General features: G+C 42.3%; 3 protein-coding genes across 3 annotated transcripts; 2 read left to right on the forward strand and 1 right to left on the reverse strand.

Annotated features, from left to right (window-relative positions):
• Positions 1-330: 330 nt before the first annotated feature.
• vamp2 (vesicle-associated membrane protein 2) lies at positions 331-11,987 on the forward strand. The gene is made up of 5 exons (XM_041952068.1): positions 331-594; positions 5,424-5,526; positions 5,816-5,974; positions 6,576-6,627; positions 6,906-11,987. Coding segments are annotated over exons 1-5 (333 nt in total). The 5' UTR covers positions 331-592; the 3' UTR covers positions 6,923-11,987.
• A 4,335-nt stretch (positions 11,988-16,322) lies between these two features.
• Positions 16,323-22,041, forward strand: pcolcea (procollagen C-endopeptidase enhancer a). The gene is made up of 9 exons (XM_041952541.1): positions 16,323-16,587; positions 18,820-18,928; positions 19,023-19,281; positions 20,404-20,528; positions 20,632-20,768; positions 20,860-21,182; positions 21,269-21,349; positions 21,425-21,595; positions 21,698-22,041. The coding sequence occupies exons 1-9, from the start codon at positions 16,499-16,501 to the stop codon at positions 21,826-21,828; spliced, it is 1,425 nt and encodes a 474-aa protein (XP_041808475.1). The 5' UTR covers positions 16,323-16,498; the 3' UTR covers positions 21,829-22,041.
• Positions 22,042-23,722: 1,681 nt separating this feature from the next.
• Positions 23,723-27,015, reverse strand: tmem88a (transmembrane protein 88 a). The gene is made up of 3 exons (XM_041952549.1): positions 26,504-27,015; positions 24,870-25,190; positions 23,723-24,270 (listed from the first exon to the last, which is right to left on the reverse strand). Exons 2-3 carry the CDS (start codon positions 25,176-25,178, stop codon positions 23,983-23,985), a joined length of 597 nt encoding a protein of 198 aa, XP_041808483.1. The 5' UTR covers positions 25,179-25,190; positions 26,504-27,015; the 3' UTR covers positions 23,723-23,982.

Genomic DNA, 27,015 nt, shown 5'->3' on the forward strand with positions numbered 1-27,015 from the left:
CCTACTGTGAAGCTCGCCACACCCCCTCTCGTGGAACGCCATTTTGTTGACATACACACGTACAATCAAAATAATCTCTTTTAGAGGAGCTTTAACCCCAAGCACGGCCACGACATGTAATGCCTGTGAGTGAAACATGCTCAGGGTGCCAAAAGCAGCGTCCGCACATAAAAACAGCGCCGTCCCGGCCATTAACACGGTGTGTTTGAAGTCTCCGGCCACCCATTTCAACATGAAACTCGCCGCGATTGACGTCACCGAGCCATCTTTGTCCACCTAATCCAGGCGGCTGTTTATTACACCTTCATTACTGCGCGGACTCCGACAGCGCCCGGCACTAGTCATAGCCTGCAGGTGCCGCATCGCCGTAGAAGTAGGACGAAGAAAAAGCGGTTTTGTACACCTCGGTGGCAGAGACGAGCCAGAGTTCCTCCTATAGAGGCAGGGAAACGCCACAATAACCAACCAAAGGGTGCCAGAGGGTAGAGAGGAGCGCAGAAGGCAATCCACATCCATCTGCCAGCCACTTAGTACGCGCTAACATTTCCAGCCCGGATTTCAGCACAGCTGTCTAGCCAATACAACCAGGAAAATGTAAGTACAACATCGTTTAAAAGCTGTTTGTTTGTTTTTTTAATCCTGACTTATTCATGAATTCTAGCTTCGCCCTCACGACTGATGTTGGCAGGCTATTTGGGATTTATGTGGTCTCTTGTGTATCTTCGCCATCAAATACTGAGGTTATTTCGCTGCTGTCACGTTAATCAATATATCACTGCTATATATTGCTTGTTGGATTTCATTTTACAGCTGTCTTTCGCTGTTAATGTGACCCAAACGTAAATGTAGAGGCTAACGCGTCGGCCTAACCTTGGAACAGACGGAGGCATCGGGTTCATCTTCTTATTAGACACATAATCAGGCTTATTTTTTGCCGTTTACACGATAAACGAGCTCCGTGTCCATCGCGTGCCTCTTTTATTCAATCGTCTCGTGCGCCTCACTGGAACCAGCACGCACGCATTTTTTTTTTTATTTCCAGTTTGGACTGGTTTGGTTTGAAAAGGACGCCGTCTGCGCGATCAGGCTAATTAAAAGCACATTAAAGAAAACATCATGTACATTAAAGCCCTTTCGTCCTTCCTGAACGTTTGCCAGGCCTTCATTTTTGCGTCGCTGAAGCGCAGGTGACGACCAGGCTAATTCTAGAAACAGCAAGGACACGATGCTGAACATTTAAAGCGTCGAAATTATTCGACGAATACTCTACAGACCTTCTTATAGACGATGATATTATTAGCTCTGAAGTAGGCTTAGGCCTAGTTTACGTGATATTTGCAACCTACAGCGGGGGGTGGGGATAGCCTAGCCTCCTACTGTGTGTCGTCGATTGCCGTGCGAGGGCGGACAGCTATATATCTCACTATATTTCAGGCTGTTTGCGTCTTCAGGGGCAAGCTAATCCTGTAAAATGTCTTTCTCCCGCTGCCTCGCTTGTTCCTTTCTGTTTTCACATGAAGGAAACATTTGAAAGGTAGGCTAAGGAAAGATAGCCGCGACACCCTCGTCTGCCAGTTTTTGCATAGCAGGCAGGTAAAACGGTGAAATAGCCGGGTGCCAACGCACGACATGACACTGAACTGTGGCAACACGTTTGCTAACACCCCCTCTGTGGGCTATAAGTTCCATGTACCACCCATATGTTGTTATAATTGTGCATCCAAGTGCCCCCCCCCCCCCCCCCCCCCCCCTCGCCCTCTACGTGGTAGACTCTCGGTGTATTTACAGGCCCGTCGTGCTCGTCGTGAAACGTGATGTCTTGCAGGACATGGTGCAGGCCTGCTGTGTCGGTGCATACGGTCAGTAATGAAGGCAGCGGTGCTGAGGGTTAGGCTCCAGCCCAGCAGCATCAAACAGAACGGGGGCGGCGAGGCTGGGATCTCCGCGGCTGCTCTGGCGCTGTCCAGTGCTGAAATGTCGCTCTCCAGCGCTCAAAGTCAGACAGCATGCCTCTCCATGACTGAGCAAACAAACAGAAATCCATCCTGTTCGTGGTTTAAATCAGATGTGAAATGATGTGACAATATTTTATCTCATAGGGTGTGAGATGGGTGTTGAAATGATTCTGCATTTCATCAGCGGCCCCTGAAAACCTTGCACAGAGCCCCTCAGAGTTGCTGGAGCGCTCTTTGGAGACCACAGGGCGAGACTATTTTTATAAGCTTGAAGGAGGGTTTAATATATTTAGCTTTCACAGCAAATCTGACATTAGCAGTGGACTGTAGAGGGAGGAATGTGATACCTTACCAAGCCAGCGTTTTAGGTTAGCTGCCTTTGTGCATGTTTTGGTTTTTAACACACTAATTAATCTACAGGGAAAGACATTTTTTGTCAAAAGGATGAAATTTATAGGCTTACGGTGTCTTTTTTGTGATCTTGAGACAGGTGAAATAGGTTCAACAGGCTACATTTACCACCAGCACCTGTTGACTGTGTCAATGAAATCAAGAAATGCAATGTATCTGGAAATAGGATACTATTATCCCAGGTGTCACAATCAGTGGGGTGTTCAGAGACCCGCTTCAGTTTCTAATGTTTGATTAAAAGTGACGATTGTGCACCAAAGTGGCACCGATCAGAAACACTTGCCCCACCTGGGTGTGGAGCTTCCAGTTCGTCGCTTCATCGAACACAGTGGGCGGTGTTCACAGGACGTGGAAGCTGGTGAAAAAATCTTGTCACTGCTCTCGCAACTCTTCCTGGTTGGTTGGAGTGCCAGTTCAGAAGTGATGATAGCGTGAACCTCTGCACACATTACAGCTCTGCGGTGATACTCGTCGCTGCCAGGTGAAAAGAAACATACAGTAATTACATAGATGGTGTATCGTTGTTGTTCAGCAGTGAATGTGGACAAGTCTTAATTAGATTCTTGCACCAATACAGTTGCTGATTGCTAAACATACTGTAATTGCAGAATGATAATCACTGTAATCTCAAGTTATAAAACAATACATATTTTCAACAAATCTATCTTTGTTTAAGACACATTATAATAATAATAATTCACCATTGCAGATATCACAGGTAGCACTGAGTGTTATATATTTGCCAGTTTCTGTTCGGGCTGTTTAGCAGCTGATAGGGACCACCGGCACCATCAGGGCAACTATTCAAAAGGATTTGTTGTTGCTGGAGGATTAGTCATGTGTGAGCGTGTAAAGGTGACCTTTATACAGAGTTTGTCTCCTACTAGTACTGTGCTTAGTTATAACTAAGGTATATTCATCAGAGCATACTACAGCCATAGCTTTGTCATAGTTTAGATAGTTTACAATTTTTCCTCAGATTTTATTGCATTATTTGGATTGATAGATAGCAATAAAGCATGCTAAATTAAGCATGTTGAGTACTCCACACCACATGAAAAATGGAGGCATTTTAATTTGCTTTTTTAATGCATCTGCCACTACATACATTTGCACAGTATTTAAGATTTAATTTTCAGACCATGTTAAGACTGTTAAATGATATGGGCACATGTTATTATATAATAATATAGTAGCAGGTTGAGATAACATGTCTCAATACAAAATATCTGGCACTGGCTTGTTAATTTTATTATTATGGTTGACAGATCATACTGTTTTTGTGCTCGCTTTGTTTGTCTGTAATTGTGCCTGATGTCCATTATGCATTTCCGAGATGATATCTAACTGTAGTTGAGCCTGTATTTTAAAATTAGACTGTTTCCCATAATTTCCCTTGTGGGAAATCACAGAAACAGAATGAAATAAATTAACTGGAGATATTTGAAAAAATGTCCTTAGAAAAGAGTTGAGCTTAATTCTTGTGCTAGAAACAGTCCCAGTAGGTTTAGGCATTACCATGAATAGAAATCTATAGATACCCACTTATCTTTCAGCAACTTTTTGTGTTTAAATGAAACCTATGAACCTATGAAGAAAAACACATTTAAAAGTGCATTTCTAGGATGTATTTTCCTTCCTAATGTTAAAAAGAATAAGCTGTCAGAGAATTAGGCAAATAATGCTTTTACATATATCTTATATATATATATATAGATAGATAGATATATATTTTGACGGTTCTGTTTGTTTAGGTAGGTTGTGGCTCAGCCGTTACATGGCGCTGTGCTCTATGTTTTTAATGAGTCTTGGATCACTGATGGTTTGTCTGCATGAGGTACACTGTTGTTTTTGCTGTGTATCCTCAAGCCATCACTCAGCATTATTTGTTCATCTTTCATTGTTCTTCATTCATTAGGATTAGATTAGAATCGAGCTTGCAAAACAAAAATAAAGGAAAAAATTGATTTTGCTTCCTTTGATCTACATCAAGTTTTTTGTGAATATTCAATTAACATTCATAAATGACTGCATTTTTTCTTTTTTATTTGTGGTTTATTTGTTTCTCCTGCTGCAAAGAGCATTTTTCATGGAGCTTTCATTTTCAGGGGTAAATGACACTCTAAACTGGCTGTCTCTCACTGAGGTCATCATTGGTGCATAGTGCATCCAAAAGGAGAGGTCCATGTAGGTCACAATACAGCATGACAGGACAAATCAACTTGACTTTGACAAAGCCAACAGTCGTTAATTCTTTGTGTGATAGAAGGTAATTATCTAGACTAAGAACAACATCTGAGGGAATTAACAATAACAAATGCTTCCCAGAATGATACAGCATATTTATGAGCACAACAAATTAAATATTCCTCTTTTTGCTAAGCCATGTTTCTTGTTGTTGTCACTAATTAACTTTTTTTCTGAGACAACAGAATGAGACACATAATTAGAGCTGCGACAATTAATCCCTTAGGAGCCAGTTATTTAGTTAATTGTCAACTATTTTGATAATTGATTATTTGGTTTAAGAACTTTTTAAGAAAATAATCATTATTCTCAGATTCCAGCCTCTTAAATGTGAATATTTTCTGGTTTCTTCACTCCTCTGTGACAGTAAACCGAATATCTTTGGGACGAAACAAGACACACAAGGACGTTGTTTTGGGCTTTCGGAAACACTGATGGCCGTTTTTGTTTGTTGTTTTTTTTTGTTTTTTTTACCATTTTCTGATATTTTTTTGACCAAACAACAACAACAGCTACATTGAATATGGTTAAAGCTGCAGTGGAGAACTTTTGTCTCCCCCCTCTGACAGTGTGCATAATCACACAAATACTGTTGACCCATGCTTAAGACACCATAGACTCCGCCATACTTTCAGTTGCTGTAGTCTACTCCTTTGCTACGGTTGCTCCTCCTTCAGCTCTGGCAAACCAATCGTTGCTGGTTAAAAGGTATCACAACTGTTGTGCCAGAGTGTCGCGACAGACGTCAGATTTAAAAACCCCAGTATTTTCAACGTTGTGCCAACTCTGTGTTTGTTTTTTTGTCAATAGGTCTGCCCCAGCCGCTGGAGCCCCTGCAGCAGAGGGAGGGAATCAACCTCCCAACCTCACCAGCAACCGTCGTCTGCAGCAGACACAGGCACAGGTGGATGAGGTGAGTGCTCACCTCACTGCAAAGCCAGAGCCATGTTGTCAGGCCCAGATGTAGACATTTACAGTCTCTCTTTGCTTGCTCACATACTGTCCAAATTTGAAACAGAAGAGTATAAATCATTGTTAGAATGGAGTTTGAAGTCTTTTAGTAATGCTTGAAACTACGATTTAATAAACGTTCAGTCGTATTCCATAAGAAACAGTTCAGCCCCATCCTGCCGGACCCTCACACACAGTCATTCTGTCTTAATAGCTGATTACGCTACACTGCTTTGCATGTCTTTTCCCAGGTGGTGGATATCATGCGTGTAAACGTGGATAAGGTTCTGGAGCGTGATCAGAAGCTGTCAGAACTGGACGACAGGGCTGACGCCCTGCAGGCTGGAGCCTCTCAGTTTGAGACCAGCGCTGCAAAACTGAAGAATAAATACTGGTGGAAGAATGCCAAGGTGAGGACATGCAGACGTGCACTCAGATAGCAAATACATGTGTAAAAGGCTGCCTTAAACTGTCCCGTTTACAGACGAATGAACAAAATAAAAAGGAACACCTCTAGGAATGTGTTGCCAGTCACAGCTGTCAAATTCTGCTGTAGGCTTTATCACGCGCATCATTTTTCTGGGACGATATCACTGTGCGACTGGTTGTTTTAGTGTATAAATTCAACATATACTGCCTACATCATCATTGGACTACACAATGGCATGTCGCTTTAAGAGTCATTGTGCTTACATCATGGCGTTCATGCTGTACAGTAGTGTTAAAAAAAACGGAGGCTGCTGGACTTTGAGGTCTTTGAGGTTAATTTAGCCGGGGATTACGCAACAGTTGAGAAATTCATTATATGTCAGCATGATTAATAATACAGAAAGGAGCAGGTGGAACTTTGGTGGGATAGTGACATTTTGTCTGGGCTACAGGGCATTTGTTTTGAGAATTTTGTGCTTTCACAAATTTGTTATACAAATAGTGTCAGTGTTGTCAAACTGAAAAGAGTGACAAATTTCACTGCTTCTCTAATGACTTTTTCTGCAAATCCACTGACTACAGATGATGATTATCCTGGGTGTGATATGCGTGATTGTCCTCATCGTCATTATTGGTAAGAATCCTCTTAACTTTATTGTACACATAGATTTGTATTTGTTATCTCAATGGAATGAATCAGCTGTGAAACTGAAAGTCTTTCCCATATTCTACATATACACAGTATATATACTGTCTGATATAAGGCAAGTTACTCCAATATTATATTCACTTAAAGAAATCTAACATCTAAGTTGTTGACAAATGCTGGTTTGACAGATTTTTATGCTGATGCATTACTTTAAACATTATGAATGAACATCACATTTCCTTTTCCTGTCTTTCTTTCTACAGTGTACTTCAGCACCTAAGAAGAGTTGCTCCTACCCCAGTCTAATCCCAATTTCCTTGCTACAGAAAAAAACCCTCAAATTGATTTAAAATTTAACCATGAGAAAATAATTGATTCTATATATCTACCCGATTAGCTTCGATATAACACCCCTAAATCCTTCAGGGCCCCATGGCTCCCCCACTTCTACCACCTTGCCTCTGGACCCCTGTCAATATTTGTCCTGTGAGTGTGTGGCCCTGTCTCCTTTCTGGGTACTCTTGGCTTTTCTAACCTGCCATACTGAGAACCAAACACTTGTGACGGTGCAACAACAGAAAAGGAAACAACGATTGGCGATAATTGTTACATAACTGATATATATAGTTCTTTGTAGAGTTTTATTCTGATATATACTGTTTTGTAGGTGTGTGTGCGTGTGTGTGTGCATTTTGTATTTTTTAATTTTTGTATTAATTTTACGTATGCTTCAGCGTTAACTACTGCCTATTAATCAAAGTGTGTATCTTGCATGTTATCATCATCTGTCTGTCCCCTGCTTACTCTCTCCTTTCGGTGTGTTTTTGCACAGTGGAGTTAGCCTCCATCTAACTAATGGATACCAGTTGATTTTCAAGTCCATCTGTGTTACTCGTGTCCACTCAGACAGCCCAAAATAAGCCAGAGATCTAAGACTTGTACTGAAAAAAAATATCATCAAGTTACAAAAATGTGAGCTACTGCATAGACAACCCTGCCCTTGAAAATACTCTTACTTCAGCTCCAGACTTCTGTAGCTTGATGCCGTCAAAAATTCAAGTCTTAGCTTCTTTGCTGGCTTTCTGAGAGAGTTAATACTCACTGATATTGATCAAACACACAAAACAATGCATGAATTGTTAAACTAATCCCTAGTAATCATCATTTCCAGTCTTTTCCATCTGAGTGTCATTTCTCTTTCTCCATTTCTCTCCCCTGCTCTCTTTCATCTGTAATGTCTTTAACGTCCCAGCCCTCTTCTGTCTCTCAGCATGCTTGAACACCTCAATTTCTTCTGATAATTTCAATACTGCCATAGTACAGTTGGACCAATGTCTGTAGATGTTTCTTTTTTTATTTAAATATTACGTAGTGTCTTATTTCGAAAACATTCCTTCATTGCAGTCTAGTGCAAATGGTCTTACCGTAGCACATGTAAGTGTAAGTATCTTTAAAAAAAATACACACAATGAAACTTGTGTCGAAAACGTCAGTCATACAAACCATAGGAGAAAATAGTTATAGTGAATAGCTGTAAGGGTAAGTTTTGGATAGACAGGATTAGACTCTCAATCTGTCCAAATTATTTTCTTTTGTAATATTGACGATGTTATCCTAACATTACACTTACAGTATACTGTGGAGATGTCATTAATGTCAAACTGTGGATATGGGCTTGCAAAACAATTCTAATGCCAGGTGATAAAATAGGGCCGTTGCATAAATTTGATGATTAATTTCCATAAAGCAAAGCTTAATTCTCTCTGGCCCGTTACCAACATGGTCACTGAAAAGCCTTAGTCTTCAGTCACTTCTGCTAGTTACTGTGGAATATTTCCAGTCAAACACACCCTCACACTTGATGTCGGGGGAGTGGCTGACTGCAGAAAAGGAATCTGTTTAAAATGCACAAACAACCTTGTTTTTGATGGCGCTGTCTGGCTGGTCAATAGCCTGGCCAACGGAGATCCTCGTGCAGCAAAACCTCTCCACACGAAGAGCACATACAAAAAGAGACGATTCAGCCTTATTTTGAAAATCCAGGAACAAAGACGGAAGCTAATGAGGAAAATGTCAAATTCACAGTCGAGTTTTAGTTCAGCAACTTTGGGGGAAGGCTAAGAAATTTACAGGTTAGTGACAAGAGACGTGTAAAGCAGTTATTCAGAAACTAGAAGCACTCCTTTGAAGAGTGTTTTGCTAGCGCAGTGGTTCTGTCTCAGTGTTTCTCCCTATAGTTAAGGCCTTTTTCTTTTTTAAATATAATAGATTCTATTTTTTATTATAGTATATTTTTGTGTGAAACAGACAGGTAAAGAGGAAGTGTGCAATCAGTACTGTTTGCTGCCAACAGCGGTGAGCTCCTCTTTACCTCCGTCTGGTGTGTTTTTTGTAATTCAGCTCCGTGCGTTATACACTGCCAAGCAACTAGGGAGAGGCTTCTCTTGTTATTTCTTTCATTGGTGCCCTCGCTGGTTCGGTCTTAAACAATTCTTTTACATTGTCTCGGCATCTGCTCCTGTGCATACTACCCTTTTGGCTACTTCATGAGCAGGAGAGCAGGGCAACACGATGCACTTGTTTTGTAATGCTCTGTCAAACTAAGGCCTTGTACACATGAACGTGAGATGACATAAACCTCAAATTCCTTAAAAGTGCAAATGTCACTTTTGGGGATTTGGAACGATTCTACCTTCAACTACAGAAGGAGAGTTTTACGTGTGGTCGTGGTAAATCTCAGCCCTAAAGTTCAGTTAGTCAGTCAAATCTCTGCGAAGACTTTTATGTGTGCAGAGCTGCATTAACAAATGCTTAACAGGAAGTAACTCAGCTCATGCTGCACTGCCACTAACGCCATTGTTAATAATCCTAAAATGTCTGAATTTGGCTTTACAGTTGGCTACAGTCACTGCAAAGAAATAGAGACCACGAAAACACCTACAATATGTCAAAACAAGTGTGTGTAAAGCCTTAGTAGTCTTGTCTCTTTTAAACATGACTTTCCCACCAGCTGAGAAGACCAACCTGCCCCCCTTTGCTAAACTCACTGATTCTGAATCCTACTGTGTGTGTGTGTGCGTGTGTGTGTGTGTGTGTGTGCGCGCGTGTGCGTGTCTGTGTGTGTGTGTCTGTGTGTGCGTGCAGGTGCATCGATGGGTGTGTGTGTGTGTGTGTGTGTGTGTGTGTGTTAGAATAGCTCTGTCTTGGGAATATCCCCAGTTTATCCCGACAGATTAGGCCGCTTAAATCTCAGAGTGAGGGCACGTTGTTTCCTTGACCACTGAAGTACACAAGCAGAGAGGTTACAGATCTGCCGGCCAGTTCTATTAGCAAGGACCCTGACCCTGACAAACCCACTCCTCCCCTTCCCCTGCAAGTTTCCCTACAAACAGAGCAAAAGTAAACTGCAGAAGATTACCAAAGACCAGATTTCCATGCTTATGCTGCCAATTGCCATCAAAAACAAGTGGAGACAAACAGGTTATCCAAACTATCCCAGTCTGTTTTAAATAGCTTATACCCTTACCCTATTTATCCATGATTACAGGACCTTTTAATTGTCACACACTATTTCCACGGTGTGTCCGTTTGGCTTGTGAGTGTGCCAGTTTAACATATGCAAATTAAACCAAAACATAAGGACCGCATGCTTCAAATCTCAAATACAGACTCCTCCACCAGGTGTCTCCAGGTCTGAAGAACCTCTTTAATCGGCAACAAGGTCTCAGACACATGATCCTATAACTAATAATAGCACAACTCTTCTTTTTTCTGTGTCTCCATAGTGCTGCCAAGTTCTAAAATGAAAAGACATACACTAACTATAGCTATTAGACATAAACGAAAGAAAATCATTAAAAAAATCTGCATTGTTTGGTGTTGTAATATGGGGGTGTTTTGGGGAGTAGGGGGTCCTATATCCTCAGGTTTAAGGTATTAACAATTTACCAAAATATATATGAGGACAAAAAATATATCATTAACAGTAAAATTGGGTTTTTGGCAATAGAAAATCATTGCAGGGTTACAAAAGTGGTCCTTTTATCCACCCTGCAGGACTTAACCACACAGTGGACTGAAGTGAAATAACACTACTGATTGGGGTAGGACTTCTGTGTGTTCCATAAATCTAACTGTTGTGAGTGCTCAACCAATTTGATCACAATAGTGAAAATGAAGTGAGTGCTCTCTTTTTCTGTTGCTTTATTGTCTGTATGAAAAGAAGTGCACATATGTTTTAACACCGTGGCACTTTTTCTGTTGTGGTTCGTTCATTTTGGTGGGACGGGAACATGATTCAGTGGAGAATATTGTCTTATGTCAACCTCAAGAATTGTTCAGCGATCTCAACTTACCGCTGTGTTCAGGTCTTTTGGGGGTGGTCCAGAATGCAAGTTGCCAACACGGAAAGTGTGTTCAGACCCTCTTCCAGGTTTGGAATATAACTTGTGAACTTGTGATTCAAACTTGGAAGGAAACAACATAAAGAAATTGACCAAGAGAGATCCAATTCTTCAACGAAGCATCATGTAATACTGTGTGTACAGAGCGGGGGATGCTCCCCCAACATTTACATTCACCCCCAAATGCAATGAATGCAGCGATAGGAGGGAACCTGAGTCTCTGAATGTTCACTGGATGGCTATAAACATACAATATTCTACTTAATATATGTTAACTTGTTTTATTTTTGAACCAAATATTGTGTTTTTCTTTTGCATCAATTTAGTAATAACTCCAGATGTCACTGAATTATTTGTGTGTAAGCACTGATGGGAAAAGGTAAAGAAAATGGGAAGTTAATGGGAAAAAAAAGTATTTTTACCTTCAATTGTCCAGAATGCTTAGTATGATTCTACAGTTTACATCAGATTGCCGTTTGTATCTACAAGATATATTTTTTGTTTAAATCGGTTTATTTTTGAGGAAAGATTTTGATTTCTCTTCGGGACTGGGGTTTCTGGGATGAAGGCCCATATTGCCCCTGGTCATCTGGCCTTACAGGAGGGACAGGACTGGAGGATCATGGGCAATGTGCTCAGTTTAATTTAATCTTTTTCTTTTCCTTTGCTTTTATTTATTGATAGATTTATTGTGCTGTCATTTGGTATGGGATTAGAAACTAAGCAAGGTTGACTCAACATGAAGGAGAGGAGACTGAATGAAAAACTAAAGTACATAAAATAATTGTAGTGTAAATCTATCAATGTCTTATTATATTGATGAACATCATGAAATATATGTATATTGGAAAAACAGTACCTATGACAACTTGTACTTTTGTGTGTGCTTTATGTGCTTTGTGGGTGTGCAACAATGGGCAGATGCAATTTTGACTGCAATTCTGGGACCTTATCTGACCTGTATGAATAAGCATAAAATTTATTATCAATACAAAGATAAACCTCCTTCTTTAATGTATCCTAGTTACATGTGTTTCTAAAATACATGGAGACCTGGAGCTGTGAAGGTGCACATCTCTGCATTCATCCAGAGTCACTTCAGACAGTAGCTGACCTCCACATCCTCCCTCACACTAACACACACACACACACACACACACACACACCCCACTTAAGTCTACACGTTCATGCACACAAATGGCATGTGCACTTAGTCCCATCTATCAGCTGTTAAAACCGCAATCCCCTTTCAATGAGTATATGCAGAGCCATATGTTGGAGGTCACGATAACAATGACACTTCACATTATCATTGAAATCTGTAAAGCATTCACACTGTCGTACATTTAACGGTGCATGTCATCAACATGTGCATGCAGGATTTTCACATCACTGTGAAACTGCAGATCTCACAGAGAAACATTATTAAACCTCTTTTGTGGCTCATGCAGTACATTAAGGTTTTAAGCACTCGGTGGGTAGTTATTAGAGGACCATATAACATTTCATCGACCCACAGTCGTGCAAAATGATGGAGCAGTGTCCTTGTTCATTCCATAGTTCACCACAGTGTAATGGTAGTCGTTTTAAAGTCGTGCAGCAACAGTGGGGAAAAGCGTCTTATCTACATTTTGTTGTAAAAGGAGCCACTAGAGAGAGTCACTTCCGGCGACGTTTATTTTGAAGGGCTCCTCCCTCACCAGACTTCCTCTTCTTCTCTCTTTACGTTGAAGTGAGCACGGGCGGAACAGTATAATAGTATAATGTGCTAGACAGTCTTAGCTCTCAGAAATGCTAGTAAACACGAACTGGAAGAGCTCATTTCTTTCTTTATGAGCGATATTTCGTGCTTCATGAAGGGCAGCTGACACATTTCAGCGCAAAACACTCTTCCCCTGCGCCCACCAGTGACGGACAACACTGGCCTCAGATCAAATCACTTTGCGGGCCACAGCTCACCGAACCACCGGCTAATGCTACATGATAGTAGCCCAAGCCTGATTAGCTATCGTTGCTATGAGCACTGATCATGTCTGGTCCGGTTATATCACATTGCTGCTAGTGTGACGGGGAAATAGGTTTGTGTGTGGGAAATAATGAGACAACAGTGTAAGTCAGGCATGTCAAACTGATTCCAGAAAGGGCCATGTGGCTGCAGGTTTTCTTTCCAACCAAGGAGTAGCACACCAGGCTGGAATCAAATAATCAGCTGATCTCAGTCTGCAGCTGATAACTAAGTGATCCCTTGATGTTGATTGGTTGGCCTGCTGTGCTCCTCGTTGGTTGGAACAAAAACCTGCAGCCACACGGCCCTTTCTGGAATCAGTTTGACACGCCTGGTGTAAGTTAATGTAGTGAAGTCGCTGAACCCACCTCCCGCAGTGCAGATCCGCCGCCCACGCTGTAGTTTCAAGTTTCCACCACCAGGCGTCACCATGACGACAGTGAGCTGCTGTATGAACAGAGCTGTGGCCTTATTGGCACGAGCCTGTCTGTCACTGTCCAGACAGAAAGATGGCAGCTAATTCATCATGAATACATATCACATAACGTCTACATCACAAAACAAAGCTGCATAGAAACATTTTCATTCTTGATTCGTTATCAATCAATCAATCATTAGTGTGTTAAAAAGACATTTCTCTAAATGCAAAGTGTAAAAAATAAGAATGATTTTCGCCTTTATCACTGTGGACTGTGGAAAATGCTCCTTACTTTTGAGATGGTAGTTTGTAGATCTGTTAGTATTAACCGCCACTGCACAGACTATATACAATATACAGTAAATAGAGAGGGATCACTCTTATCTACATTGCTTTTTAGGTATGTGCAAGCAGCAAAAGCATATCAGTGCAACAACAATTCCTTTTCTTTTGCCACAAATTGTTGGCCTATTAGTCATCCATATAGTCAACAAAGTGGCGGATGTCTGTGATTTCCGCTGTGCTTTTCATTTTTGGGAATACAAAGCGTGTTTGCGTCTATTGCTTGAGAAAAAGAGATGCTTAAGCACTGTTTCCATTGTGAAAGGGCTTTTTTTTTTTACTCGGCATGATATTGTCATTATAATCCTTGGACTTACTGGCAAATGATGATGTGTCTCCTGAGCAGTTGCCATGAAAAGTGAGGCAAGGCTCACAGCAGTAAGTGTGATACTGTACGCTGTGGTTTAGGGTGCTTATTATGAGATTTCACTTCAGTGCAACATCCCGTTAATGCCAAATGAGGTGCTGTGAGCTTTTTTAGCACGTTGTCCATCGGCTGAGCGCATCGAATGTTCTCACGGAGCGCACACTGAAGTGTATTGTCGAGTGTATTGACTTCCCTCTTTAAATCTGAGAGAAGCAGCTCTGCTTTTTGTGAGAAACCGATGATGCACGTTGATGTTGCATACTTCATCCTGCAGTTTGGAGTCTTCTGGTGCCTGGCTCCATCTGTGATGCACTTGAAGGATTTCTCTGATTAAAAGCAGGATCGCATCATTTCTGGTCGAATCTTTATCTCTGTGCTTGTGCTTCTATTTATTGCTGAGGTCACATGAAATTTGGCCTGCTGTGCCGCGCTGCATAATTGGAAGACAGATCTATTCTTCTTTTTTTCAAACTGCAGGGAGTGAGTTTGAGAGGAACCACAACTACAGAGAACAGATGGGTCTGTGATTGTTATGAAATCATCAGTTTCGGCCCGTCACCTCAGATGGATTCACACATTTCTATTCATTGTTTTCCGCCTCTCCAGCGCATTATCACATTTAATGGTGTTTTTATAAATTGACGCGTTTATCCTGGACAATAGGAGAGTCATTAGCAGAGGGAATGTGTGGTGTACACTCATCTGCTGGCTCAGGCAGGCATGGACATGACCTGACTCCAGGGTTCATTCAAAAACAACTTCTCACTTTCTCAGACTGCCTCTCTGTCCGATCGTTTTAAGTTTGTTTTCCATTTATCCTGATTTCTCCAACCCCTCCCCTCCCTACCCATCTGTCTCCCATCTCACAACAGTCATCCACTCCCCCACTGCTTCCCTCTGACGCTCCGCAAAGAATGCGCGCCCAGCTCGAAGGATTCATCGGGAGTTATTGCAGAAACCTACACCCTCGCTGTGGATTCCTGCTAAGTGTAAAGGTCGCTGTTACCCCCACACATAATGGCAGTGGCTGCAGAGTTGAGCGCACTCAGACGCTGTCCGCCCCCCAGCAGCCTCTGCACGTCATCGCATTCCTGCTTCTGCTGCCTGTTATCAGGACTTTGGGTTAACACAAACACAGCAAGACCGGGGAAAGCTCATTTCTCCTGCTCACCATGAGCGCCAGTCCCCCTCCTCTGTGGCACCAAAACTACTGCGAGCAGCCTGTAAAGCCTGAAAGAAGATTTTCAATTCAATCACAGTGTAAAAGTCGTATGCCACATGTGACTGGAGACACGGCCTCTGTGGGGAAACTCTGCTCTGTGCTTTCATGAGCTGTCCATTCTGCTCGCCCCAGGCTTTGATCAAGGTGTTGCAGCTCTGTGGTCTGTAAAAGCGGCTGATTTTATAGTATTACTGCAACAACGTCCCCTCCACAGGCCTCAGTAATGTAGGCCAGGGGGTTTGAAAACTCCCCCCTCTGCAGTGTTATTCTTGCCTTGGTGGATTGTACGGGTTATAGATGCTCTCTGACTCAGATGTTATGGAGCCAAAGGAGCCCCTGGGGCTTGGGGAAATACGGTGAGAGGAAAGAGATCATTTGTTTTGTGAGACTTCTTTGTTTAGGTCTTACTGGAGCTCCTTTTGGATCCTATTTTGTTTTAACTAGATGGCTAAAGCTAAAACATTGAGAAAAGATTCTGCTGAGTAGATTAAAGGTCTCACATGTTGTGGAATGCAAAGATTTATGGCTCCACTAGTTGAGCGTTACAGCCCATAGAGCCTCGGGCTCTGGCCCCACCTGTGCACGCTGCATAGGGATCAGCCGGTCGGGATGGATGTTAATGGAGCTAACAGCCATCCGAAAACAAAATAAAAAAATTCAAGCTTCTTTTACCCGAAGTTTCAACCATGTGAAGACGCAGAAACACGCGCTGTGAAAAGATGCACTCTGTCCACAGAGCATCAGCCACAACTCCTGCCACACCTCCTCTCTGCCCTTCTTTCCTAGAAGTCAGGGTTATTATGGAGAAACATCTGGCTCTAATTAAAGCCTTCTCCTCCCTCCCTCCCCACTCACGTCACCCCCCTCATGGCTCTTTGTCGCCGCCGTTGTCCTTTCAGCATCTTTGTCCGTCTCCATATCCATTCTCGAACTCTCTTCCCCCTCTGATTCCTCCCCACTCATTCATTCTCTCCGCCCATCCCGAGCGGGCGGCCTCCTTCCCGTCCTACCCCCCCCACCTCAGTCTTACACCTCTTGCTTCCTGCTACTATCTCCCTTTCCTGCAGTCATCTGCTTTGCTTTGTGTGCACGCTGCATCATGATGCATGTGGGCTGCATCTGGGCTCTCTCCGTGTTCCTGTCTCTGAGTTTAGGATGGACAAAGGCTCAGCAGACCAATTACACCAGGTGAGGTCGCAGCGTGTGCGTTTGAGAAGTGTGTCTTCTTGAAATGAATGATCTTCAGTCAAGTGACTTTGTTGATGTGAGGATACTGTTTGTAGTTTTAACAAGAATGAGCTAATTGAGTTCACTACAGCCTGCAACTCTCGGCTGAAAAACATTGAATTCTTTCCTGTCTCTGTAAGTAAATTCTTTCCACTTCACTGTTTGCCTGGGCACAGAGTTGTCCTGTCGGTTTTTGGCTCATGATGTGAGGCACGCTGACTCTGCAGTGGCTGAGCCAGATGTTAATGCTTTGGGTTCTGCCTGTGGGGTCGAATCAGAGCGACTTGGCTCCGGCTCTGGACATCTTGGCTCTAATCAGCAAGCGTCTGGCTTTGCTGGGGTTCTGCTGTCTGAGCTCATAGTTTGTGGGAAGCATTTCCTCTGTTGCATCTAAGTATATGTTTGCTTCTTCAGGACGGGGGATGACGAGGGTTTTTCTGACTTTTCTTACTTCTTGCGAATTGTCATGAACAACTTGAACGACATAATTTTCACAAATGAGCCAAAAACAAAAATTTTCAGACAGCAAAATGCCAAACAATAACAACTTCATAATAACAGGCCCATTCCTCTTGGCTCGAGCATACAGATGCGTCCCTGCTGGCAACAGCAGCCTGAAATAAGGACACTTCCCTTCTGTGGAATGAGCTCTGACATTCAGTGAACTCTGGATGTTTGGAAAGCGGCAGAATTTATTACATGAAGCGACACAATAATTTTGAGGTTCGACGAGTCTGTCAGCTGTAAAATGTGCCCGTCAGCTATTTCTGATTTTTTGTTCATGCTTCCGTCTCTTTGTAACTCTGTGACCCATCCAGACAGATCTTTCTGCTGTGAGTTGTGGCTTCACTTCAGTCTTGTAATTCTGTCTGATGATTCTGATGTTTATTGCTAAGACACACATGTAGTAACAGTATGCAAAGCTTCATTTTTAATGTGGTGAAATGTTATTAAAATGTGAAATGACATCAGTAACAGAACCACTGCTTTAGAGCATTATCATGGATTAAGATGACGCTATGAGAAGTCCAGTCTTAGTGTGCAGGCCAGATCAAAGCGAACATCTCACATCACACATCAACTCGTCATGATATTCTGTCAGAGGTTTGCTGTGCATTTCAACATAGAAACACAAATCGTGGATGTTCATGGATTCAGTTTGATTATATTTGTAGTGAAGTTTGCAACATTTTGCTTTAGCTCATTGTTGATCCCTGAATATCAGGATACAAAATAATCAATAATGTGATACTTCTGACAATTTGAAACAGTTTGCTGCTTCTCTGTAGACTGGATGCTTCACCTCAACCAAGCCAAACACTACACAGGAAAAATGATTGTATAGTAGCATCATAGCTATAGAACCCCATGAATGAGTTTGAGAAATAACTGAAGAAATTATTAGAATTCAAGTCATTGTTATAAAATTGCTATTTATTTTCATTGTAATAGTGCTATTTGTATAATTTTTATTTCATTATAGATACTGTTATTTCAAGATGCACTTTTTCAAAGTCTGTTTTTGTGTCATAGTGTCACAGTGGTGTCAACAGTCATGTCACCTTTCAGTTACTCAACACTGAGAACAAAATGTAGCCAGTCCTCTCCTGTTAGCCAACAATCCTAAAGTCATTCTGAATGGAGCAACCAGAGGCTGCTGCTGTAAATAAACTGCTCCTTGCATCAGTATCAGCACTCGACTTTTCAAATAAAGTCTATTTTAAGGCGTATTTCAGGATTGAAATGGATGAGTTGGCCTGTGAGTAAACAATCACCTTCATCTAAACATGTTGCTGCAGAGCTCAAGTGTCGGCACAAATAACTTGACTGTGGTTTGATTATTTTTCAGTTTGTTTTGTCTTTACGTGCCTTCGGTCTTCGGTCATCCGACTGCAGACTCGCAGTTTGCATTTATGCAAGCATAAACGTAGCAACGCCCTGTCGAGGCTAATAACTTGTGGTAAGACAGTCACAAACTGAGAATCCTTGTCTATTTACAGCACACTCAGCTTTTCCAGTAAATCCTACGTGACCTCAGTGGCCCAGAGTGGTCTAAACTTACAGACAGGCCTCTGAAGAAGTCAGTCAAAATAAAGTCAAAATAAAAGGAGTCTCAGTGAGCTTGTATGAATGCATTTGTGTTGTCTCATAGACCTACAGTGGCATTAGTATGGTCCCTGTCTCTCTCCACAGGCCTGTGTTCTACTGTGGAGGAGACCTGGTCGCAGACTCAGGCTTCGTTGGCAGTGAGGGCTTCCCGAGCTTTTACAAACCCAACAGCAAATGCACCTGGCGCATCACCGTGAGTCACTTACCCCGCAACATGTCTAAATACTGACTCCTTCCTCACTCAGCCATTCAGCGTCTGACTCACATGCAACCCCTCTGGGTTCCAGGTCCCGGAGGGAACCGTGGTCATGCTCTCCTTCCGCATTTTTGACCTGGAGGCTGACTCACAGTGTCGCTACGACTATCTGGATGTTTACAACGGCCATTCCAACTTAGTGCAAAAACTAGGTCGCTTTTGTGGAACTTTCCGGCCCGGCGCTCTTATTTCTACCACGAACACCATGATGCTGGAGATGGTGTCGGATGCAGAGACGCAGGGCAGAGGGTTTGTGGCCTATTTCAGTGGAGCCAAACCGTATGTAGACGGTATGTGGTCAAGTTTTTGCTCTTTTATGTTATATCATGCATACAAATGTGCAGCCTGCATGGGCTTACAACATACCACAAAGTATACAGTAAAGTCAAAGGGATTTTTCAGAACATGGCAACCCAAAATTTGTCTCATTATTGGTTTAGAGAAGGATTAGTGAATTATTCAATAGCTACAACTTTTTAATCCTTTATAAATGATGCATTATGTGACTGCAACTGACACACTTAAGTGACTGTAGTGTATACAAACAAACTTGCTGCTTCTCCTGTATCACACAGCGTGCACAGGGCTGTAGTAGTGAGGGGAGTAGTGGAAGTAACTACCCAGGACCAAACATGGGGAATTCTGCATATCTAAGACGTATTGGAGCTTCTCAGGACTGCACATGGTTTAGTCCACGCCTGCAATCAGTTCGTACTCAAGAAAACTGCACTGATGCTTTTGCAGCAGAATCAAAGACTTAGAAGAAAATATAGTTTTTTTTCTCCCTTTTCTTATGCCTGTGGAATATCAAAAATCAAAACAGCTATCAAGGAGATATGATATTTGTTTACAAGATGTAGAAATTCTTCCCTGCTAATAACCACTACTGATGCATGGGTGCGGTTGTCATGAAGTTATTTATACATGGTACGTCCATGTATAAATAACTGGTGATCTATGGGTTAAGAACCGCAACATACCTGGCTAGAGTCCACCTCTCTCTCCCCATGTTCCCTGTTATTCATACCTCTACTATGTGCTGTGATAAATGCATAACATCCCCAAAAATGACAAAGAAGGAAAATACATGTATTAAAGTGATGTGATGATAGGAGGGCCAGGGGGCCCACTTTGGTTGAATGTGCAATTTGCAGCTTACGTAATGTATTTCCCTTGTGAATGCTTTGGATTCTGCCAACATTAAGATTACCAATCCTTAGTTGTGCAACTAAGCTCTTCAACTTCCAGACAAGCATGACTGATGCAACATACTGAATGATCAATAACTCAAACCTAAAAATCAAACAGTAGAAAAAATGTTAGTGAACAGAATCAGTGCTTTGATACATGTTAGTATTTTCTACTGTTATCTTCATTCATTGCCCTCATGGAGTGTGGACGACTTGTTTCAGACCAGCAGTTCTGTGGGGGGAAGATAACAAAGGCCCAGGGAGAGATCAAGACGCCCAACTGGCCTGACAAGAAATACCCACCTGGAACCAGCTGCTCCTGGCTTATTACTGTGGAGCCTGATATGGTGGAGACTCTCACTCCCAGCATGCAGACATTTTATTTTCCAAACTCTTGTACACAGCCACTGACCCTTTAACGTCATCTCTCTGTTTCTGTTTGGGTACCAGGTCATCCATGTGAAGTTTGATAAGTTCGTCTTGGAGGCTGACAGCTACTGTCGGTTTGACTATGTGGCGTTCTTTAACGGTGGAGAGAAAGATGATTCACGCCTGATTGGAAGATACTGTGGCGATCAGGTCCCACAGTAAGTGACAGATATCTTTAAAGCTGTTTGTTGGCTTTTAAAGTCATTTTAAATCGACTACTCTCAACTTTCCTACCTGTCTCCCGTCCAGGCCCATTACTACCACCGGCAACGTGCTGCTGGTCCAGTTCGTGTCCGACCTCAGTGTGACATCTGATGGGTTCCTCGCTCACTATACCAGCATCCCAGCAGGTTCTCAGATACCAACAGTTGACACAGGAGCCGGGACAAGGTCCATCCCCCCAAAACCTGCAGTCAAACCTGCTGCAACCACTGCAAAGCCGCCTGTCCCCACCCCCAAATACGTGCCCACTCAGAGACCCAAACCAGTCAAGCCCACGAGAGGCCGTGGGCAGGGCACCACAGGCCAGGACAGGAGGGTGGTCGCCACAAGGCCTAATGGAAAGAGGCCTGGTGGGTGAACTTATGTGCACACTATCTTTGTGTGTCACCGTGCAGAAGATGTAGATCTAACGCATTTTTTTATGCGTTCCTTATAGCCGTCCCTCAAAATCCTCTGTGCGCCAAAGCCTGTAAAAGAGATGGAACCATCAAGTCCAGTTTCTGTGCCAGTGAATTTGGTAAGTTTCCACCCCTTCACAAATGCAACAAGTAACCAAACCGACGTTGTGTTGACTGATCCCTCCTTTTCCCAGTGATAACCGGGAAGGTGACCTCTCTGGCCCCCGGGCCCAGAGGCACTCTCCTCGTTAGCGTCTCCCTCATTAAAGCCTACAAGTCAGGTCGACTAACGATCACGCAAGTTGGAGAGACCATGTCAGTTAGGCTGGTGTCACAGTGCAAGAAGTGCCCGCTGCTCCGCAGAGGTAACGGCGCCTTGGACACACACTCACACAGATTAGCATTTCTAATTACTCAAAAATATAATACTAATTGACCTTTATGGTCATTTTTTTCCTTTCCGACAGGCCTCAACTTCATTATCATGGGTCAAGTGGATGAAGACGGACGTGGTACCCTGGAACCTGGTGCATTCACTGCTCCATACAAAGCCCCACATCACAAATTATTAATGAATATCAACAACCAACCCTGCTAACCTCACGTCTGTCCAGGCCAGGAAATTCAGACATATCAAACATACAAATGCAGACATTACAATGTGAAATACATATCCATTAAAAGCACAATATAACAGTAAAACATAACTTTGAACATTTTATCCTCCATTTTAAAGGAATACAAATTTATTCAAACACATGCCAAACCTTATATTTGTAATTTATATATGAATAAAGGTTTTATATCTCTTCCCAATGATTTGACTTCATGCTTATTCGTAGCTGTGTCTCTGGTACCACCTGGTGGATTTGAAGGGTAATAGCAAGATGAGCTCTTGCTAATCCTTGCAACTGTCCTCCAAAGCAGGTCTAGATTTAAAATCCTGTGATATGAGTTGAGTATTGGTCACGTGGTCAATCATCTAAATGTTAAGTCTTCTACGGAGAATAATGATCCCACAATGTTTGTTTGAGTTTTCCAATCTAATTCAATCAGGAATAAAATGAGAACAGTAATAGATATTAGTTTCCAGAGCTGCAATTTACCTGATGACCCATCCAGGATCTGGTCTGGGATCTGAGCCGGCTGATAATAAATGGTTTGATGTTGCTCTGCTCCAAACAGACCTGAATAGTACAACGTGAACAAATTAGAAATAACACATTACGAATGAATATTATTACAAAATATCTATGATATCACCAACAGTACACTAAACACGTATCTCCTGAACAAACACAGGCCAGACTTACAAAAGCAAAAAATACAAAACATATTTTGTCCAAATCGAATCCTGTAATATATATGTATATGTATATGTATATATATATATATATGTGTGTGTGTGTGTGTGTGTGTGTGTGTGTATATATATCATTATTATTACACTATGTTAATATCTATGAAAACAGACATTAGCAGATGTATAAATGTGCTGCACTGTGGCTGTGGAGTTACTGTATTCTGGCCATTCAAGATTATCCAAAAGGCAGAGTGCAGTATCTGCAAATTTAGGTATTTTTAGGTATAAAATAATCAGCATTACAAACTTTCTATCTGTTGTACAGTTTGCTGTCCAGCATTTTACTCAGCTTCACTGCTGTTGTAGTTCCTGCTGTCTGTCTTTGCAGGGCCGAACAATAACGGCTGATCATAAACATTCATCACAAAATAGATTTCTTTATTGAACGTCATTTCAAGATACTGCTCACAAAATGTAACCATTACAAAACTGAAGACATTTTTCATGGAGTGCATCCAAAATGAAGACTTTTTGTTTTACTTAACTATATTTACCCTTTGAAACATTTTACATGGAAAAATCTGTAATTCCTAATAGTCACCAGTAGAGGTAGATGCAGGTCCAGAATGAATTCAAACTCCTTTGTTTGGGTTAATTTCTCAGCTGTTTGGTCTTACTTGAAAGTCACAATTACTTTTTAAGAAATTACTGTTTGACAAGAACACATTTTTAGACAGTCAAATGAACAGCACATCAAATACATATTAATTCATCTAAGATTTGCAGAGGTCAGAATGAAGCTATTAACATTAACATGCGATATATCTGCTTACATAGACAGTGAGTTTGCTGGTGTGACTAAAGACATGATCACCCATGAGCCAGAAAGCACATGTGCCTCCATGTTACACAGTCATTAAAATGTTGGAAAGCTAATTAACACCTGAGGAAACAATGTCCCAGAAGTGTCTGTGGAATAAAATAAGACAAATGTTATGATTTTACACACTGATGACTCTGATCACATACGCTAAAGTCTAACCCGTGATTAATATGTATGGAAGTCTGCTTGAGACACACATCTTTTACCCGTTTAGCCCATTCAGTGTATTTCACATTTCTTTTAACTTCACCTCTTAAATAAAATTGGTTCAGTCCATCATGCTGCAGGTGTGAAACACAAAGCTCGGCAGGTCAAGTGACACTTTATTGTAAAAAGGTATAAAATACATTCAGTATATTGAAAATGTATGCAAAACAGCAATATTGACTTCAAAACAATGACTATAAATGATTAAATATGATGGATTTTTACAATGGTTTTAGAAAAAAGAAATACGGCAAAAATTTGCTTTCGAAAAAAAAAATCTGGACTCAAACAACCCAACTCTGATCATTAAACTGGAATACATAATATAACCATACACAATTCTCCTCTCCTCTCCTGCCCTACACCCACACACTACCCTTCCCCTCCCTCTCTGAGCCTCCCCGCTGGCCACAGCAGCCTCCTGCACCAGCCCCCCGTTGGCGTGAGGCGGGCAGGTTCTTGTAGACGGCGCGGCTGTAGGGAATGAAACACATGCCCAGCTGGAGGTGTCGGGCCAGGCGACAGTAGGCAGCCAGAGCCAGGACCAGCAGAGGGGTGAGCAGCAGAAAGCCCACAACCAGCAGGGCCACGCAGCCGCTGTCATCCAGCAGGTCCGAGCAATACAGAGACGTTCCGTGGGGCTGCACCTGGAGAGCGAGAGGACAGGGATGTGAAGGCAGGATGCAAAAATCAAGGAGTATACAGGACACACACACAGAGCTGCCTCTAGTTCTTCAGTATGCCCCCAACTCAAATCCCAACCTGTAGTCTGTTCCATAGCACAAGCAAATTCTAGCGAGGTTTTGAGTGGTGTGTTCACATTGGAAAAGTGAGTAATTAAGTATCCAATGCTCAAAAAGTCATTATGCACTATATGCTGGACTTTTAAAATATGTGCAGTTAAGGTACACTATCGTCCCACAATGCATTACACAAAGAAACCAGAGCAGCTTCCTGCAAACAGCTGCAACAAATTAAGAATTAAGCTCCAGAAAGATCCAGGAAGACCTTGGAAAACAGTATCAAATCTCTGGAAAAACATAACAGTGACTTTCCCAAATTCACAGTTTGATTGACAGTCGCCATTATTTCTTGTTAGTACAGAAGATTTCTCTACATGCTTTTTATGACTATATACTAAAGGTGTGTAGAATGGCTTTGGGACACAGCACCACTCTGACCAACTACTCTTCAATCTATCAGTCAAAAAAAAAGGGAGCAAAAGGGATTTCCAGGAGATTCTTACTGTGGAGTGGCAGAGGAAGCCGAATATGATCATGGTGAGAGCGGGGGTGAGGATGGTGCCGAACACGATGCTGGCCAGCCCGGCGTTGATCAGAGCTATGACCAGATTCTGCGCGGTGACCAGCACAGAGCAAGCCCAGCAGTCCAGAGAGCCCCTTAGCTCCAGGGGGGTGTCAGCGGCTTCGCTGCCCCCCAGGGAGTATGGAGGCGGCACCACGACCCCTGACCCCGCTCTGGAGGGGGAGCCCCGCTCAGAGTGGGCCTGCTCAGACACCGTCTTCTCCAGCGTCCCGTTCCGTGACAGACTCATGTTCCTCGTGGTCTATGCAGGAAAGAAAAGCACCGTTAGCCCGATAACTTCATTTAATTGATGAACCTAACCAATATTCTTTATTTTAACCCTGCTGTTAGGACTGAAAGTTTAAATCTGGAGAAAATCTGAATAAACTCTATTTGTGTTTCACAATATTGAGATAATGTGTGTATAGCAGGGTGCCAAGTATTTTAAGTGTCTGCACTTGTGTCTGATGTTGAAAAAAGTTCTCAGTTGCACTGAACTATTCTCTTCTGGGCATGCCCTGATTTCTACACCCCGAGGCCAAAGAATGTTAATCCATCAGGCAATAAGTTCCTTAAATAACGTGGTGAAAGTTGTGGAAAGTCAACACAGATAACCGCGCAGCTCTAAGTGCGAGGAAATGGGCTCCAGTGACCCCACCTTCAAACTCCAGCATAACCACGTCTAAGAACAATGAGCCAGGAACAGCTGGAAAACTCTGAAAAGTCCCACTAATCGCTGATCTGAGTGTCACAACCGTGTTATGACTTTGGTTTTGAACAAATATGTCGCCACAGCTTCTACAGGCCGAAACATTTCCACAGGATAAATTAAAAGTGAGGAGAAAATGACAGAGGCCAGTTCCACCATTTCCCCCTTGGCTGTGTTAGCAGCTACTGTGATTCCGCCAAGCGCCGTGTGGACACGTGTTTTACGGGCAATCTTTCATTTTTCTTCCGTCTGTCAACATCTTTTTAAGTAAATTACAGCTCGCTGCGTCTGCGCCACACGCTTCCATCATCAGCTCACTCTCTTGTGATGCGCCGTAAAGAGAAAACTTAAACAGGATTCATACACATGTAGGATTTTAGACGCTTAAGTGGGTTTAAACATGAAGAGACACTGAGGATGCATAAACCCATCACAGGACGTTTTTGTGGTTTCTTGTCTTTTCTTTAGATTGTATAAATATAGAAAAAAATCAGATCATTCAGATTTTTCTTCTAAGAAACATTTATAGGTGGCCTAAAGAACATTTTTAAAAATTGTTTTCTTTTTGAAGCGGGTCTGTTTGTGAGTGAATGTCATTCAATCAGCGAGCAGCTCAAACACTTGCCTTCTGATGAAGTCATCAATACAGCCTTCTATCTATATCGTCTATTGATCAACTTCAGAAATCACAGCTAACTCCGCCAGAATCACAGAGCAACATTAACATTCAGAGTGTTTCAGTCAAACAATCCACTGCATGTATTTCAGTGAACTGAGCCCCTTTGTTGGGGTCAGATTAGCATTTTTCTTTATGTTCAGCATGGTTTTATTAAAAAAGAAGCTGTGGCGTAGTTTGCCGTACTCACTGTGTGGCAAACCTGACGATGTGTCCTGCTGCAGTTTGATGGTGGCGGCAGATGATGGGACTGTGAAAGACCTGAGCAGCAGAGCGGTCAGAGACAAAGAGAATTTGAAGAATTTCCTCCTGATGTACGTCTTCTCTCTTTGAAAACCCAGATCTTGAGGGTGGTATCCAAATGTAGGCTGACTTTCTGCTCCTTAATTAAATCTAAAACCGTCTCCTTTTGTGTTTCTGGCTGATTTCCAAAAATATCATCAGATATTCGCCTGTTATGAGTGTGAACTTCTCCCTCAGACTCCTCATGGGTCAGAAAAGAGCTCTGCAGACTTGAGGCAAATTCTGCTTTCCCACTGGCTTCAGCGCTTCCTTCCCTGACATTCTGTTTCCTCACTGCGACTCCAGTTTGCGATATGATTGAGTGGCTACGAGTGTGTGCATGTGTGTGTGAGTGTGTATCCTGTGTTGCCTCTGATGCGAATGCACAGAAAGCTGGCTGGGCTGTGTTAAAGGCTGCTG

The sequence above is a fragment of the Chelmon rostratus genome, chromosome 14, assembly GCF_017976325.1.
Source record: "Chelmon rostratus isolate fCheRos1 chromosome 14, fCheRos1.pri, whole genome shotgun sequence".
Lineage (NCBI taxonomy): Eukaryota > Metazoa > Chordata > Actinopteri > Chaetodontiformes > Chaetodontidae > Chelmon > Chelmon rostratus.

What these genes read in the sequence shown, in the direction of transcription:
- vamp2 (XM_041952068.1), top strand. An exon ending in CACAGGCACAGGTGGATGAG is followed by an intron (nt 5,527 to 5,815) that starts GTGAGTGCTCAC and finishes GTCTTTTCCCAG; the next exon opens with GTGGTGGATATCATGCGTGT. An exon ending in ACTGGTGGAAGAATGCCAAG is followed by an intron (nt 5,975 to 6,575) that starts GTGAGGACATGC and finishes CACTGACTACAG; the next exon opens with ATGATGATTATCCTGGGTGT.
- pcolcea (XM_041952541.1), top strand. Translation starts at nt 16,499, where the DNA reads ATGATGCATGTGGGCTGCATCTGGGCTCTCTCCGTGTTCCTGTCTCTG. An exon ending in CAGCAGACCAATTACACCAG is followed by an intron (nt 16,588 to 18,819) that starts GTGAGGTCGCAG and finishes CTCTCTCCACAG; the next exon opens with GCCTGTGTTCTACTGTGGAG. An exon ending in TGTGGCGATCAGGTCCCACA is followed by an intron (nt 20,769 to 20,859) that starts GTAAGTGACAGA and finishes TCTCCCGTCCAG; the next exon opens with GCCCATTACTACCACCGGCA.
- tmem88a (XM_041952549.1), bottom strand. Translation starts at nt 25,178, where the DNA reads ATGAGTCTGTCACGGAACGGGACGCTGGAGAAGACGGTGTCTGAGCAG. An exon ending in GCTTCCTCTGCCACTCCACA is followed by an intron (nt 24,271 to 24,869) that starts GTAAGAATCTCC and finishes CTCGCTCTCCAG; the next exon opens with GTGCAGCCCCACGGAACGTC.